Genomic DNA, 16,699 nt, shown 5'->3' with positions numbered 1-16,699 from the left:
TATTTCCACTGTCATGTCCCTTACTGAAGTGTACATTGCAAAACTACAAGAAAAGATCCTCTTCCTCTATTTCGGCTCACATTGACAAGGGAATCTTCTAGAGGGATCACTGGGGTCCACTGCAGTGAACCTCAGAAAATTTTTTCCAGCTCCTATGTGAATTCACTAAAGTCAACCTCTTTTTTATCTTTCTTAATTATAACACAGTATAACTGGTAACGAAATTAAAAGCACAGTATCATACAGTAATGTCCCATCCTCTCAGGAAATGTTGATACTGAAACAAGAATTCTTCTGAAGCATTCAAGGAATACAACAGAAAAAGGGTTAGGGTTATAGGAAGTCTCTGGCAGTCTTTGTCAAGGTCTAAATTGTCATTTCACCTGCAGTCAAAACAAAGTGCAACACATACCCTCTGCAGGGATCTAACACAATGGCTCTGGGCCGTGGCACGCGGGCGATCACGGTGCGGTTTGATCCATCCACAGCCATGGAGCTGATGGTCTGATTGAGGTAGTCACTGTAGTAAACTCTGTTGTTGATCCAGTCAAAGGCTATGCCATCTGGAGTCCCCAGGTCTTAGGCACATGCAAGCAAAAGCACACACAAGCTCAGCATGGTTTCCTGAGATACTTCAGCACTCTTCACCTATTATAATTTGGCTACACTGAAGACTTCTTTGAAATGCCATTGGCACCAGTGCAAATCTGTCACTTTAAAAAACTGGAGTAGTAATACTTGGGAATCAGGCACACCTGGGTATACAACAGTGTTACAAAGACATTTCCTTCACACAGATTTAAGTTCTGGTTGCTATTCTTCATGTAGCAGGAATCCTCCCTTACTCCATTATATTAATTTATTACGTATAATTTTAATTTATTATGTACCACTTTATATACAGAATAATATCTATCCAGTTTTATATTTCCATATCACTGGGATCAAGATAAAATAAGAATCTCAGAAAAGGAAAAAATGAGAAAGCAAAAAGAGCATTTTATTAGATATCCCAACTAAGTGGTCGACCTTGACATTTAGCATAAAAATACCTAGGCTAGTGGTAGGTGGTGCAGGTCATTTTTTTTTTTAATATCTGATTAATTTGTAATGTATTTCAGTGCACTTACCAGATGCAACTACAGTTGGAGAGCTAATTCCTGAGTAAATACTAACATAACTGATTCTTCCTGTTCCTGAAGGATAACTTTGTGTAAAATATATTCGGTTGTTTATGCTGTCAAAATCCAGGGCCACAGCAGTTCTTAACACATTGACTGCACGGAAGGGAGGACTGTGGTTTTCAGGATCTAGGTGGATACTTCTGAGGCCATTTTCAAGAGCAAAAATCAGGTAATCATCTGTTGAAATGGAACATCTCTTGCCATCACTGCCTAGCGTTCCAAAGGCACAACCACATTTCGGTGTCTGAATGTCAGGGAGAGCAAAACAGAGGTGAGAACAACCTCCATTGTTGTCCAAACAAGGATTGTTGTTGACATCAAGGGGAGAACGTGACTGGAAATTACTGTTGTAAATTGTAACATCCCTTAGCCAATTAATGTTATCTCTTATTACTGTTGGCTGATCAGTATTGCCTGGCTGCTTGCTGGCTTGGAAGATTTTTTTCAGGTTTCGATCCACCCAGATCATGGAATTGCCGAAGATAGTGATACCATATGGAGTTGGATAGCGACTGCCATAACGCACAATTTCAACATCACCACCATCGGGCTGAATTCTTGCAATCATATCTAAGGAATCGTCCACCCAGTAAACATAGCCATTGCTGTGATCTATGGCCAACCCACGAGGTGTGACAATGCCCTCAGACACAAGAACCGTTCTGTTGGTGCAGTCAAGAAACGCACGTTCAATCTTTGGATTTTGTCCATAATCAGCCCAGAAGAGATATCTGTTTTTTGGGTCAACTACTATGTGCCTTGGCATGTCTATGGTAGTTTTCAGAAGCACACGGCGATAAGTTGTGTTTAAACGCAAAACTTCTATAAAAGTCTCTGTCAGGAAGGCATTTGTAAAATAAAGATTTCCTGTATAAAAAAACCAAAACAAAACAAATCAGAAAAGCAGAAGAGAAAGTTAATATTAGCATCAATACCTGAGAAACACAAGTTGCTAAGACACCGAAACACAAAATGAATAGCCATCATAAATATGTTAGTACTTGGAAGCATAAGGTATTTGCCTACCATCAGATGAATTAGAAAGAAGACAGCCAAACTGACAGTCAATTAATTTCTAAATTCTCATGAATGGCCATGGGTATCAGTAGTACAGTTGTCTTTCAAAACACACAACCATAAAGTCCATGTTATGGCACAAGACTGTATACAGGAACTAAATTAAATGTTTACAGCAGATGATTATCCTAAAACTCATCCCAACAAGCCTATCAATCAACTGAAGAACTTTTGCAAAACATATATACAGTACATATATATATATATATATATATATATATATATATATATATATACACAAAACTAAAGTATTAATGGTAATTGTTGATTAATACTTTCTGAAGAGTTAATATTTTAATTAATCTCTAATATGTTTAAATAGGAACAGGAAGTGCACATGTGGAAATTATAGATCAAAGATAAATATTTCTTCTGCGTTTTTTACTTTTCATTATAACTTATAATATGTGTACACAGCAATCTGAGGGTAGATAAAAAGTCCTTTCTTATTTACAATGTCATAATACAAGTTTTATGCATTCTTCTCTGCACAATGGTAGTGCACAATGGTAGTTCATAGCTACATACAAATGTACAGACAAGAACAAAGGCCTAAGACAAATATTAAAGCATCAGGAGAGAAAAAGCTCCGTACATCTTCTCTGATAAACTTTCACCTTTACAGATATATATAAATAAACGTAAGAGCCATTCATTACTTCCTCTTATTTTCAAATCAGTCCATTAAACCACAAGCTAGAACCATAGTACTTCCATTCAAAATTGTTCCAATAGAATCTGCTTGTTAGCCTAAAAATTTTACAATATGTAAAGAATAACATTCTCCTACATTCAGCTGTGCTTACCTGCTACCCAGTCAATTGCAATGCCACGGATCCCATTTCGTCCTATTCCATTTGTAACAACATTTCTAAAATAAGAACCATCAGGTTTAATTTTACGTATTGCATTCTGAGAAGAAACTGTGCTACTGAAGTCACACCAGAAAATGAAACCAGAAGGCATGTGAACATCCACATGAAGTGCATTTCTTCCTGAAATATTTTGAAAAGTATTAATTAATGATTTTTTATAGAAACTAAATTCTTTAAAGTATGTGCTGTGCTAGAAAGAAATGCCAAAATACCAGGCATGACAAGATTTTTTCCTATTATAATATTCACATACCTCTTCCTGCCAGTGGTACCATGGCTTCAGAGTGATCTGATGTCTCTAAACTAAATCCTTTAATTGCAGAGAGCATAGAAACAACTACAAATGAACTGTATGGGGAACAGGTTCTGTTATCAGGATTTAGCTGAAAGCCAGTAGCACAGGCACAGGTGAATAATCCACCAGGTACAGGCAGGCAAAGCTGCTGGCACACTCCAATATTATTACTGCAGCCATTTGTGGAACCGGCAGAATCTGCAAAAGACATACATGGCAAAACAAAAATCTCAACTGTATTATCACAAACACCCATAGATATACATAGATGCATATAGTTGTATAGTATTAACAATCAGCTGACAAAAATAAAAATCCTAATCAGAATACATTTTAGCATAGATGTGACAGCTATGCTCTCTTGTCATCTAAGATCAATGGGGCCAACAGCCAGATAAAACAAATTTGAAGCTAAAGTAACAAAATTTCTTAGTCAACATGACTTTAGTAAAACTACACAAGCCAGTAGATGCCTTAACTAGATGGTGGAGCATCTCTTTACCAAAATCAGGCAAAATGCTGCTGACACTTTTCCTGTAAACCGCATCAAAGCATATCTTTTGAAAGAGCAACCATTCTGTCTCTAAGGAAAGTCTGAGTTTTTGCAAGTTGAATATCCTGAAACATCTCTCTACAAATACTCACTGTCTCTGTAATACACTCGTAGGCTCTTCAGTCTTGGGACATTATCTCTCAGTACGACTTTGTTTGCACCGGTGGCCTTGTCAACTCGTTCAATCACTTCATAATCTCGATCAGTGTAGTACAGAAAGGTCCCGTACACAGCAACTCCCCAGGGATGAGAAAGATGAACCACCAGAGTCACACGATTTGTACCATCCAAATTGCCTCTCTCAATCTAAGAAATCATTTTAAAGTTTAGGATTATATTTCCTATAGCAACAGTTCAGTGTTACAATATAAAACAAAAATGCAACTCATGATACTAAACTCTCTTTTGTGCATGAAATATTTAGGTACAAGGTAGGAAGAAAAGGCAAGCAGTATATGATTTCTGATCTTATACTTTTGATGGTATTTAATAACAACTATCCAGATTTTGCTTGGTCCTGCAACTCCCATTTATAAAAGAAAACTGAAGTAACTAAATCACTCATGTGAACTATAGATGCAGAGACAAGTAAAGAAATAATTATTAAAAATATATCTCCTACCATCCCTGTGCTTGTGACAGCCCAGTACAACTTTTGTTCCTTAATGTCAATGGTAAGAAACTCTACATGGTCCAGGTTGCCAGTGAAGAGGGTTTGTATGCCTGAGCCATCCATGTTTGCACTGGCAATCTTTGCTGGGACTCCACTGTCAGTTCCCTGGTCTGTCCAGTACAGCTTCCTGTAAGAGACATTAGCAGATCTGTTAGCAAAACTGGCAAGAGAAATCAATGGGTCAGAGTTGCCTGAGCATACGCTTAAAACCAATTCCTCTGTCAGTCAAACACTTCAGCACATGCGGAACAGAGCTCATGCTGAATCAAACCACAGTTAAAAAGAGCTTATTTGAGAAAGAGAAGAATGCTTGTTCTCTTGACAAAGAGAAACACCTGCTTCTCTTGAAAGAGAGGAATGCCTCTTAAATAACTTTTAGAAATCCTTGACCTCACCTATTTCGTCCCATGATACCATCAGCAGGTAAATGCAGTAGAGTATTATGACTAGAACATAAAACGACACCTCCTTATAATAATAGTAATAATTCTGTTTCACAGATGGCTGCAACATTTCAGAGTGAGTTTGGTTTCAATTTTCAATTAAAACAACAGAATCAGAAAAAATCTAGATGAAAAAAAAAAAAAGGCAAATTGTTCTTTTTGGGAACAAGCAGCAAAATTACATTTAGCGCTATACTTTTTAACATGTGACATTTTTCCCATGTAATACATCTTTCTAGGCTCAAGTCAGACATCACAAGATATTTTACAGAAAGACTTTGGAGTACTCTTTATTCTGGGTTCCCATTTTTCAGGGATTTTTTCATAATCATAATATTCTGATTTTTTTTTTACATTAAAAAATTGTACTATACAAGTATATTGTAAATTAAGGAGGATGAACATCTATGTAGTAATTTAGGAAGCTATGCACTTATTTTTTACAGCTGAAAAAGAGTAAATAAATTCTGCACATTAATGAAACAAACAAAACTGTGTCAATTCCAGGAAGAAAATCCTAAAAAACCAAGAAAATACGGAGAATATATTCATGAGCAAATACAATAGCAGTTTTGGAAATTTACCCTCTTGCTGGATCAACTGCCAAGCCAATTGGTGTGCCAGCTCCCAGAGAGGTGCCATCATTGGTAATCAGTGTTTTCCTGTACATTATGTCGCCATGCAGCTTCAGGACCTATGCAAACATTGACCTTATCAGACCATGCAATATAGAACTTACAGTGCATTTTCAAATTACAGGAATGAAGCCTAAATCAACACGGAGTTGAAATTGCAGAAGACTTTCTTGAATACCATGAAGAAAAAGCACATTGTTCTGTACTCTAACCACCACCTTTCTCTAACATGCACCCCTAGAAAGAGCTGCTTGCAGCTAAGAACCTCCCTATGATAACAAGGAAGGCTCCTAAGCATAAAAACAATTTATCTTTCAGTTTCCATATTATCTTCAAGGCCTGAATGGTTTGATGAAATTCTGATTTAGGAAGTATCCCGTTTCACTTGCTAAAATTAGCTGCCTTTTAATTTAATAGTAGGCATTTATATTTTGGAACAAGAACACTAATGACTGGGTTTATTCACAGTCATTACTATATAATACATTACTTATCCTCCATTTCCCTACTCTGAATGACAATTTTATCCTTCATATACCATGAGACTGCTTGTCTCTAGAAAGCTACATGATACATTATCAAAGCATTTGGGAATGGATATTACTGCATTCAATGGCAGCATTCCTTTACTATCAGAGGCATTGATTTGGGATCATTGATTTGAAGTAAGGACAATAACAATATTAACTCTAGTCATCTTAGTGTTAAACACATCTGTGTGTTAAACACTAGAAGCCTAAGGCATTGTAGGGAGAAAACAAAAAAAGAAATTTATACACAAATAAAGTTTGCAGGGTAGATCTATGCACAAATAAAGCGTCCAGAATATATTGCTTTCAATCTTTTTGACTATCTTTAAATTTAAGTTTCTGTTCAAGTTCGTATTTTTCTACTGACAGATTACACTTTAAAGTAAATCTAATTTAAGTTTTTCACAAAATAAATATTACTAATTTAAACCTGTATACATAGCAGTGAAAAATCTAGGCTCTTATTTTCCAGTTGTCCCTCTTAAATAATTACCTCAATTGACTGTGTCCCTGGGTTAGTGTAATACAGGTTTGCAGATATCCAGTCTAGTGCCAGACCAGTAGGAGCACCAATAACAGCTGCTGGAGCAAACACTGTCCTGTTGGCTCCATCTGACCTCACTCTGTGAATTTCACCCTTGAAAAGAAAAACAGCAAAAGTTTAAAAAATGTCAAGAGCAGAAAACACTCTTCTATTCCAACTATACTAGCACTTCTTTTATACTGCAATCTTTTCTAATGCTAGCACAGTTCTAGGCAGAAGAAGGCAGAGATAGGGCAGAACCAGGAACATAAAATGGATCACAGGAACTACAGAAATATCTTTTTTGCAGAGGGTGATCCATGACTGACACAGGTGTGGCAGCTCTGTTTGGGAGCAGCCGAAGCCTGAGGCCTGCAGGGGATGCAGCTGGGGGGCACAGCCCAGAGGCACACCTTTGGCAGGCCTTGTCCAGACCCACCCACAGCAGACCCAACAGCAAACACTGGCCCTGCAAAGGCACCTCCCATTCCACTTGCCAGGATTTAACTTGCCCTTGACCTCCCACCCTATTGTATATGTCAGCTGTGTCTGCTGGCTGACATCTGTCAAGAATATTTTTTCAGACTACAGAGAAAATGAAACAGATTCCCAAGTACTTAAGTAGTTTCTCGGGCAAAGATTTGCTTAAATAGGTCTATTTAACTACTTCATTGAACTAAACATTCTAACTTTAAAAGAACAAATAATTAAACAATTTTTAATTTCTTTATTAGTGGCACAGAATACACTTTAAAATTAGTTATTTTTAAAATTGTATTTACTTCAGAGCTGCAAAATGTAAAGAAAGCAAGTTGGGAAAAAAACCCAAAAATCTTGTGTGGATGAAACATAACAAGTTTGTGTGAATTGTTTCTGTTAAAACATAATTACAGAAATCTCCTCATCTATCTTCATATTTCTCCAAGACCTAATTATTGCTTTTCTTGATAAAAAGAATTGTTTTTAAGTTTCCAAGAGTGAAGACATATTGTCTTCAGACAGACTACCAGAGATTTTTTCCTTTTGAAGTGTCCATTCACAAAAATTATGCATTTTTTCCTCTTTTGCTTTTTGTAACAAGTTAGCCTTATAGAACATATCTAGTTTCTTAGTTCATGACCAGCAATAAAAGCAATTAGTCAAACAATTATAAATAACTATTAAAAATTAGTTCAAATTCATTTTTAAATCTATAAGCCTCACATGTGCTACCTGGAAATTCTTGTGAGCTTGCAACCATTTTCAACTTAATGAAAAAGATGCTTCTCTATGACATCAGTTCATTAAGTGCTCAGACTCAATGCACATGCATTCATCCTAATGCTAAGTGTCACTGTGTCCAATGCACTGCTCCCATGCAGAAGTGCTCTGTTGTGTTTGCAGAGTTGGCTCCTAAGTCAAGGGAGCAGAGAGAGCAAACTACAGCACAGCAGGGCTGAGTGTGGGTCTGTCAATGCTCTCCAATATTTCCTGTTCATGTCTCTGAGCCAGGAAAAAACATTAATCAGATGTTTCTGCTGACAAATATAAGAACTACTTTACAAAAGAGACAAAGCTTCTTTAATTGTCCTAGGAAAACAGCCAACCAAACAAAATATTAAAAAAAAAAAAAACACCACCAACAACAAAAACAAATGTTAACATATTTCAGTCCAAAACACTTTTCAAAAATAAAAAAGGTAAAAAGGTTTTAATTTAGTGCACATTTTGAACATAAATACTAACTTACTGGATTTTCAACCCAATAAATCATCTGTTCAGAGTCATCAAAGTCAACATCAACACCATTTTGAACTCCTGCTATTGGAACCATAGCATCATTTGTCTTCTCCTCAGGGTTCAGAGAAATTCCATAAATTATATTATCTCTTACAGCAATAAGGAAAGGGTGTTCAACTGTGAAAACAAAGAGTAATTCAGAGTTGCTTCTGGTCAAGAAAAAGGCATTATGATATGCTTTCCCCTCCCACCCAAAAGCTCCCTGCTGCTGAGAATGGTTCAATATTACCAGTGATGTTTTGAAACCCCTTACATAGAGGTTTGTTCCCTCACTAGGAACAAGGTTATCAGTTATTTAAACTGCTGTAACATTTTAAGTTTCAGCACTGTGCAATCACAATACAAATTCTGAGCAGAAGGAAGTAAATAAGGCAGGATCACTCAATTCCACACAAAAAAAAAAGGATATTTGTGCAGCTGCTCTAAGCTGCTTTTTCAAATCTCTGAGAAGGGGAACCAGCCAAAGCTCTGAGGATCCTGCAGAACCTGCCTGTGATAGGTTCTAATGCATATTAAGCAGGACCCACAAGCATGGAACAACATCACAGGGCAACTGCTGATCATTATTACAAAATATAACTGCAGTACTCTTTTCTGGTTTTATCCCTAAGGGAACAGACATACTCCCTACTGGTATATTTACTTTTAGGTAAACTTGTACCCTTATGCTTAAATCTTATTAACAAGGGCAATGCATCAGGTGATCTGAGAAAGTGCATCAGAGAGCTGCAGAGGGATAGTCAGCAACTGCATTTCTCATCTGCTAGGGACTAGGGGAAGAGAATCTCCTGAACACAGATTCCCTCCCCTTTTCCTTGTGCTTTGGTCTTTGGAGAACAAATCCTAGCCTCTACCCATAGGCACAAGCTACCACCTAACAGGGAACTGGGCTGCTGTAGAAGCAACCCATTGAATCTTTTATAATAGACCAAAGGTTGGTTTGGTTTTGATTTTCTTTACTGGCTGCTTAACACTTTTATATAAATTTTGCAGTAAAAATTCTGGCATGAAAAACCACAAAACACAGCATCACTGCACCTCTCAAAATCTCATTAGTACTGCCCTACCTCTCATGCAGTTCCTGTTATCAGGAGAAAGGATCCACCCTGAAGGACAAGCACAGGAAAAAAAAAGTGGTCCAGATGAAGAAAGTAAGCACAGATGGCTACAGGGGGATGATGCACAGGAATTAATACCTGAAAATAAGAAAGGAACTATTAGCAGCTATAATAATATAAGCAACTAGAGAGAATATTCTCCTTGCTACTGACATTAACCCAGAACTAAGAAAGTTTTGCTATTTCTTTAAAAATTAAAATAATGAAATTATTTCTAAGAACAAAAAGGAATACAATTTACTCGTGACAGGATACAATTTTCCATGGAAAACCAGTACATTATCATAGTAATCTTTGCAATTTTTATGCATCACAAAAAAATGTTCAAACTCTATTTCAAACTTTTCTTAACTGCATGAGGAAACCTGTGGGATTTGCAGTCCTTGACTGTAACCCTTCTAGATGGGAGATTTAAATTATTTGCTGAAACTTCTTGAAGAAACTAAAGAGAAAATAGTTGCAAAGATAGCGGGAATTCAATGCCAAATTTCTTAGCTTACTTTGAAACTGTGAATGAAAAGTTGTAAAATGTAAAAAAAAGATACTGAAGATCTCTCCTGACTGATATTATTACTATACACTAAAATTCAATCTAAACCACTTCCGCAAACTTGCTGCTGAACAAGACTTTTCAGAATGAGTAATCTTCAAGAAAACAAAAATCAGATTTTGAGTCCATCCTTAGCAATGGCAGCAGACCTTATTCTAAAAAGCTTGGGAGTTCCAGGAATTCACAAAATTGTTACTAATATAAAAACTAACAAGAACTGAAAACAAATTAACATGACAATAAAATAATGGCATAAACTCAGAACTCAAACTGTAAGAAAATTGTTCATGTCACCAGTATAAAAAAATCTAAACTGTGGTTAGTGTAAGATCCAATGGTTTACAAAATAGGAGAGTGGATGACAGTTTTATTACTGCATCTGGAATTTCAATCAGCATGTAATTATTCCTTCATTTGTCAACATCAGTATGTTATGCTATTCTGCAAGTACTTTATTCTTTCCCTTTTTGCCTGGCCACATAAAGTACAATAGAATAATTCAGAATGAAAAATTATAAAATGTACTAAATACAATGAAGAAGAAGAAGAAAAAATTCTCCAGGGATATAAATTTTTTTAAACCTTAGGTTGTAAAATAAAACCTCTCAAACCATAATTATGACGAATAAATTAAGGCTATGCCCTGCTAACTGAACAACTGACAGTGAGAATAGGCAGCTTTAACATGTCTGAGGAAGGCTTTGCTCCAAAGCAAATCCAGCACTGAAAGTACTAGAGCCTTGCTCAGATACTCAGGGAAGTCTCCACCTTCCCAGGCACGGGGGTATATTTTGAGGAAAAAAAGAAAAAAAGAAGTAATATTTATTAGCTGGAAACACTCCATACACAGAAATATAACTAAAGCTGAAAGATAATATTAATATCAACATGCTCAACACTCTTCAAGTCATGCTATGGAATAAGAAAAAAGTCTGATATGAAAGATCTCTACCTAACAGAAATAATTTAGGGTTTTTTTAGTCTTTAAGCTGCAAGAGATCACCCACACAAGATCTCAGAGAGAATATTTAATGCAATGAAGGGGATTATTTATCATTATTGTTTCATTGACTAAAATAATGTAGAAGTACTTTCAGAGAAAGTTGATGACAGTAATCTTTTCAAAAATAATTATTGCTGCACGAGAAATTGAATCTAGTATGCCACAGAGAGAAATTTGTTAAATTAAAATGCTTTCCGAAAATGCCTCAATTGTCTTGTAAAAACGCTCAGAACAAAGTGCAAGAAAATGGCACACACTACCTCCTTATTGTTCTTCTTGGCTAGTCATCATCCTGAAATGCTGCCTAGGTGGTTGTTTTCCCTAACACCAGATTGAACAATTGCAAGTCAATAGTGTGAATTATTTGTTTTTTTTAACCCAACCCTTTTGCTGAAAAGACTGATTCTTGGTGTTCCAATGCATGACATCACTGCATGCTTATTTCTGCAATTACCAAAGTTGTTTTGATGAACTTACCATCAGGCTGCTTTACAGGATGGACTGCCACGAGACCCAAAGGCTGGTGAATGTTATAAATCATAACTGTCTGGTTTCCTCCATGCCATTTATTGGCCCGAATGACTCGATTAGTATAGCGGTCACTCCAGTACACAAAATCTTCAAAGACAGTTAGACCATGTGGATGCTGCAGTATCTAAAAAGGCAAGGTTGATTACCAATTTACTTCTGGAGATTTGCAGATGTAAAGCTTGCAATGAAGTAATAACAGAGGTGAGCATAATTTTTAAATACATAAATAATGAAGCAACTGTGTCACAAAAGATATTTTTTCAGGAAAAAATAGTCTAAAATAGTACATTATTAATGTACTATTAATAGTACAAATAGTCTAAAATAATACATTAATCATGAGGAAAATATATATTTTTTAAAATGGAATGCTATATAGACCCTGTGAGATAAAGAGAATGAGGAATTAGCAAAGCAGTCTAACTACTTTGGGCAGAACCCACAGATAAAGAGCCAACTGTAGATTTTCAAAAGCACAAGAGGAAACATCTAATGAGAATTATGGACTTGTCAAGAACCTGCATTCTTGATAAGCTCCCCTAAAATTTACCAGATGATCAAAGAAGGAGGCTTATCTAGATTTCAGATAACCAGGAGTGGAAAGATTGCCTTGGCTCCTATATCACACTAATTGTCTCTCCAGCCAAAAGTAAAAGCCCCAGGAGTCAATTATTGAAAACATTCACATGGTTATTGATACCACTTTCTGTGTGCCAGCTGAACATCTGCACTATTGTGTTGGTACAAGGACAGTGCTGCAAGCTGCCAGCAGCACTTCACTGGGATGCAGACTGTAAGAGGGATTGTCTTGATGGAGCTGCTGCACACAAGTCACAGCACAAAACCCTTCACTCCTGTCAAGAATAGTAGCAATAACCGCACAAAATACCAGGAAACATTTCTCCAGGCTTTCTCTACTATCTCTGCCTACAGAGAATGTACCACCTAGTTGCGGCATTGTCAGATGTCACCTTCAGATTTCATACATGCAGACAGAAGAGATGAGAATGCTATAAAGCACCAAGTCACCAAGTCTACAGGCAGCTCCAGACTCTGCTGAAGATCTCCTGAGAGACTGAATAGGATAGCAGTTTCTCTTTTTCCAGCAGCAGGAAGCAGATAAAATACTTCACATCTGCTTCACTCAATAATTTTAAAGAAAAATACAGCCAAGTCTATGACAAGCTAATATATTTTTCAGTACTATCAGCAGGGACACAGGAAAACAATGGTTCCTTATTAATGTCTTACCAGATCACTTGCAACCACCTGTCGTCTGTTGTTTCCATTGTAATCACAGAAATCAATATAGTCAAGATAAGCATCAGCAAAATAGAGAAGTTTATTTGGATAATCAATGGACAGTCCATTAGGCCAGTAGATTTTATTATTAACAATCACTGTGCGCATTTTGCCATCCATGCTGGCTTTTTCAATTCGGGGGTTTTGGCCCCAGTCCGTCCAGAACATTACATGAGCACTGAAAAAAGTAACTCATGGTTAGCAACCTGGGAAAAAAACTAGCAGCCTACTGAGAAACATTCCACAAAGAGTCATTAGGCAAAAAATAGAAGCAATCTTTCTATGAACAGTCCTACATAATGATACTGAAATAATTTACTTTAGCAACATGCTTACAGAAGATATTACAGTAATTTCTGTTATAAAAATTCTTGTAATACTTCTACTGTTGTTTCTATTTGTCAATAATAGCAGCTACTGGTTTTTTGTCAATATAGAAGCTACTGGTGTCACTGGTTTTTAATGTTTATTATAATCTCATCCTCTGACTGCTACATAATAATTTAATACAGGCTTACACTCTAACAGGTATGCATTGATAATGTTAACAGCATTGAAACTGGCAGCAAACAGAGTTCAAGGCAATGAAAACCTCAAAAAAAAGAGTAAAATTTTGTACATGAACAGTTCAAATCATCACATTAACTCTATACCACTTGCTGTCTGAAATGGGAAGGTGCTTTTTGTGATAACAATACAATCTGGATAATTATTTCAGACTTGGAAGTATGAAGGTAGGCATATGACATGAAATCCCATTGTTTGTGGTATACCACCAACTGAAGTGATACATCATAATTTTGAATTAATACTTCTTAACTCAGAAGCAAAAGAAGAAAAATATTTTATAGGTAAAAAACCATCTTGTTGCACTGAAACAGAACTACATATCAGCAGTAATTACTTAATGACTTGAAATATTAATCAACTCTAAAAACACACTAAATTGTTTTAAGATGTTACTTCCACTTGTCATTTACAATTCCAATACAATTTGGACATGTCTTAAATTTTAATAGCTACATCATAAAATAAGTATCTTAATAAAAAATAATATGAAAAATCTTACTCAGTTCTAGGATCTAACACTAGTCCTCTTGGGTTTGTTATATTTTCACTGATCAGCACAGTCCTGTGGCTCCCATCCATTTTGGAGACTTCAATTGTTTCCAGAACAAAGTCTGTCCAGTAAAGGTTACGACCCACCCAATCCACTGCTATACTCTCAGTCACAGTGACACCACTGTCAAACACCTGTTCAAGAACAAAAAAGCAGGTGGGGAGAGGAAAAAAAAAGATTATATTAAATTTTACCTTTTGCATTTCTATAGATATGGAAAATTATGAACCAAGTTTCCAATATCTTCTAGGTCTACAATGCAGAATTAATCACAATGCACATATCCAAAATGATGGCAAAGCATAAACCCAAACACTCCTACTAACTTCAGCAGGTCTATTGAAGAAGTTAGAATTTACTAATAGGAAAATCAGTTTATATTGTGATGCTTAAAAAAGGGCTTCTTGAAAGCATTCAGTTTCCCTTTTCAAACAGCTATTTGAAATGTTAGCTTAGCTTATCTACAAAGTTGCTTCACTTTGTCTCTGTTACCTCTTTTCTTACTATATTTGGATTTTCCTCTTCTCCTTCATTAACTAAAGATACAGTGTCTTCATTTTCTCTCCATAAAAGACAAGAAAACTTACTCAGCAAAACTTACTATTTTTCTGTCAGTCCCATTTTGATAAGCACTCCAGATTTTATCCTGTGTTGTATCAGACCAAAAGATGCGATCTGTGACTGAATCAAAATCAATAGCCACAATATTTGTCCCATCCCGAACCAGAGAATAAATACTGTGTGACTGAGAAGTGATGTTATCCACAACAATTTGGTTACGACTTGCCACCAGCAAAAGAAGATTCCCAGATTCTGTCAGAGGAATAGAAATTAAAATAAACCAATGAGCTATTCAACAGTAACTGGGAAAAAAGAAACACTGAGTAATTTAACATGACTTTATAGCATCAACACTGTAGTATCTAGACATAAATATTGAAAGGACAAATTTAAATCAATTCCCAGGCCAAGATATAGTATCATATCCAGTCTGTCCATCCTGACTATTAAATCTACATTGGCTTTTCTCCATAACTCTTTTTACAGACTTCCCTCCCAGGCTCCTATCTGAACATTAGGTCCTATTGCCCACTGTCTAACCAGTTTGCTGCTGACATCCAGCACTCATTCCTCCATAAAACTCTTTGATCTCCCACTCCTGATTCAACTCCCAAAGTTTTTGGCACCTCCAATTAATCTGCTCAGCCTGGTCTCCCTCCTTTGTAACCCACCTTCTCTTTTTTCCCCCTTTGGACCATGTGGGAACAAGGGAGAAGAAGCAGATTACAGGAAAGCCGTAGATTGCTGTAATTAGGTTGCACAGATAAGATGCTAAAAAATAACTGAAGAGCATCAACCATAAAGACAGCAAAGTACAAGAAACTCCCTATTAGTAATGGCCAAGCTTATGTGCAGGGAAAATGCAAGTGTCTTCCACAACCTGAGTATATCCCTAAGCCAGGAAACTTGTAAAGATAAATTCCACGGGGGTTATGGCTTCTCTGCCCTGTCAGTGTACTACAAAAGAGACAGAGAACAACTGGCATCTAGGCTGCATCAGTGATGTCTGCCCCTTAGAAATGAGCAAAGTACAGCATAGGGACCAGGTAAGTCTTACGAGAGGCTGGGATTTAAACACTTTGTGAACATTGAACTTTATAAACAGTTAATTTTGGGCTACGGCTCACAAGTCTCTGACATTGCTTTTCTTCAAAATATTATTTTTGATCATTGCAAGCTAAAAAAAAAATAGCGTTCATTTAAATATACTATTTCTATGAAATATTAGTTTCTGATTAACCCTATAGCTGACAGTTTTAATTCTCACGGTCATCTGCCATGAACACCTCTAAAATCAACTCTTTTAAGAGAAAAAGATCATAATGGCAAAGTGTTGGCAGTTAGGATTTTTCGTTTAGCTGCTTTCTCTCAGGTCATTTTCTCCCATTTGTTGCTAAAAGATAATTAACGACTGGTACTTAAGAGAAACAAAGGATATAGCCCAGGAGAAGGGGGACGAGTGCAGCTGCCTGCACTATCAGCTGAGGGACATTTTCTCGGCAAGGGCAGCAATACCTCGAGATTTTGGCTGGGGGCTGAGGGGCTGGGCTGGACTCCATGCTTTTGCTGTCGGCATCGGAGGAGGACTGTCAGTCGAGCTGTTGCCAGTGCCACCGCCCAACCCTGTACTGCTTCTTCCTTACTGTGGGTGAGCCTCTGCTTGTAAGAACAGCTGGTGGACTGGCACCTTATTAACACCCTGCCTCACTAGAAAGGGCCCTCACCATCTACCTGAGTGTCTCAGGGGAAAACCCGGGACCCCGAGCCCCCTCGAAGGAGGCTTTCCTCCGGCTGCACGGAGCGGGCCTGCCGCTGCCCAGCCCGGTTGTTTTTCTGCCACTGCTCCGGGTTTTCGCTACACTCCAACCCCACACCCGTGCCTGCCGGGAAGCCCCTGCGGCTCCTGCTACAGCTGTGGAGTTTCTTATACACTTCCTTTGCTACTCT

The 16,699-nt window shown here is 37.1% G+C and overlaps 1 protein-coding gene across 1 annotated transcript in view; it reads right to left on the bottom strand.

Annotated features, from left to right (window-relative positions):
- LRP2 (LDL receptor related protein 2) overlaps positions 1-16,699 on the bottom strand; it is a 110,489-nt gene that overhangs the window by 42,615 nt on the left and 51,175 nt on the right. The window contains exons 27-40 of the mRNA XM_058809952.1: positions 14,793-15,004; positions 14,141-14,325; positions 13,021-13,249; positions 11,716-11,893; positions 9,635-9,763; positions 8,518-8,684; positions 6,759-6,902; positions 5,685-5,794; positions 4,607-4,784; positions 4,077-4,290; positions 3,390-3,629; positions 3,068-3,256; positions 1,131-2,051; positions 413-578 (exon numbers count right to left, since the gene is read on the bottom strand). Of these exons, the coding sequence (XP_058665935.1) occupies positions 413-578; positions 1,131-2,051; positions 3,068-3,256; positions 3,390-3,629; positions 4,077-4,290; positions 4,607-4,784; positions 5,685-5,794; positions 6,759-6,902; positions 8,518-8,684; positions 9,635-9,763; positions 11,716-11,893; positions 13,021-13,249; positions 14,141-14,325; positions 14,793-15,004 (3,262 nt within the window). The remainder of the gene's footprint in view (positions 1-412; positions 579-1,130; positions 2,052-3,067; positions 3,257-3,389; positions 3,630-4,076; positions 4,291-4,606; positions 4,785-5,684; positions 5,795-6,758; positions 6,903-8,517; positions 8,685-9,634; positions 9,764-11,715; positions 11,894-13,020; positions 13,250-14,140; positions 14,326-14,792; positions 15,005-16,699) is intronic.

The sequence above is a fragment of the Ammospiza caudacuta genome, chromosome 8 (genome assembly GCF_027887145.1).
Source record: "Ammospiza caudacuta isolate bAmmCau1 chromosome 8, bAmmCau1.pri, whole genome shotgun sequence".
Classification (NCBI taxonomy): Eukaryota; Metazoa; Chordata; class Aves; order Passeriformes; family Passerellidae; genus Ammospiza; species Ammospiza caudacuta.
This window is presented reverse-complemented; position numbering and strand designations above follow the sequence as displayed.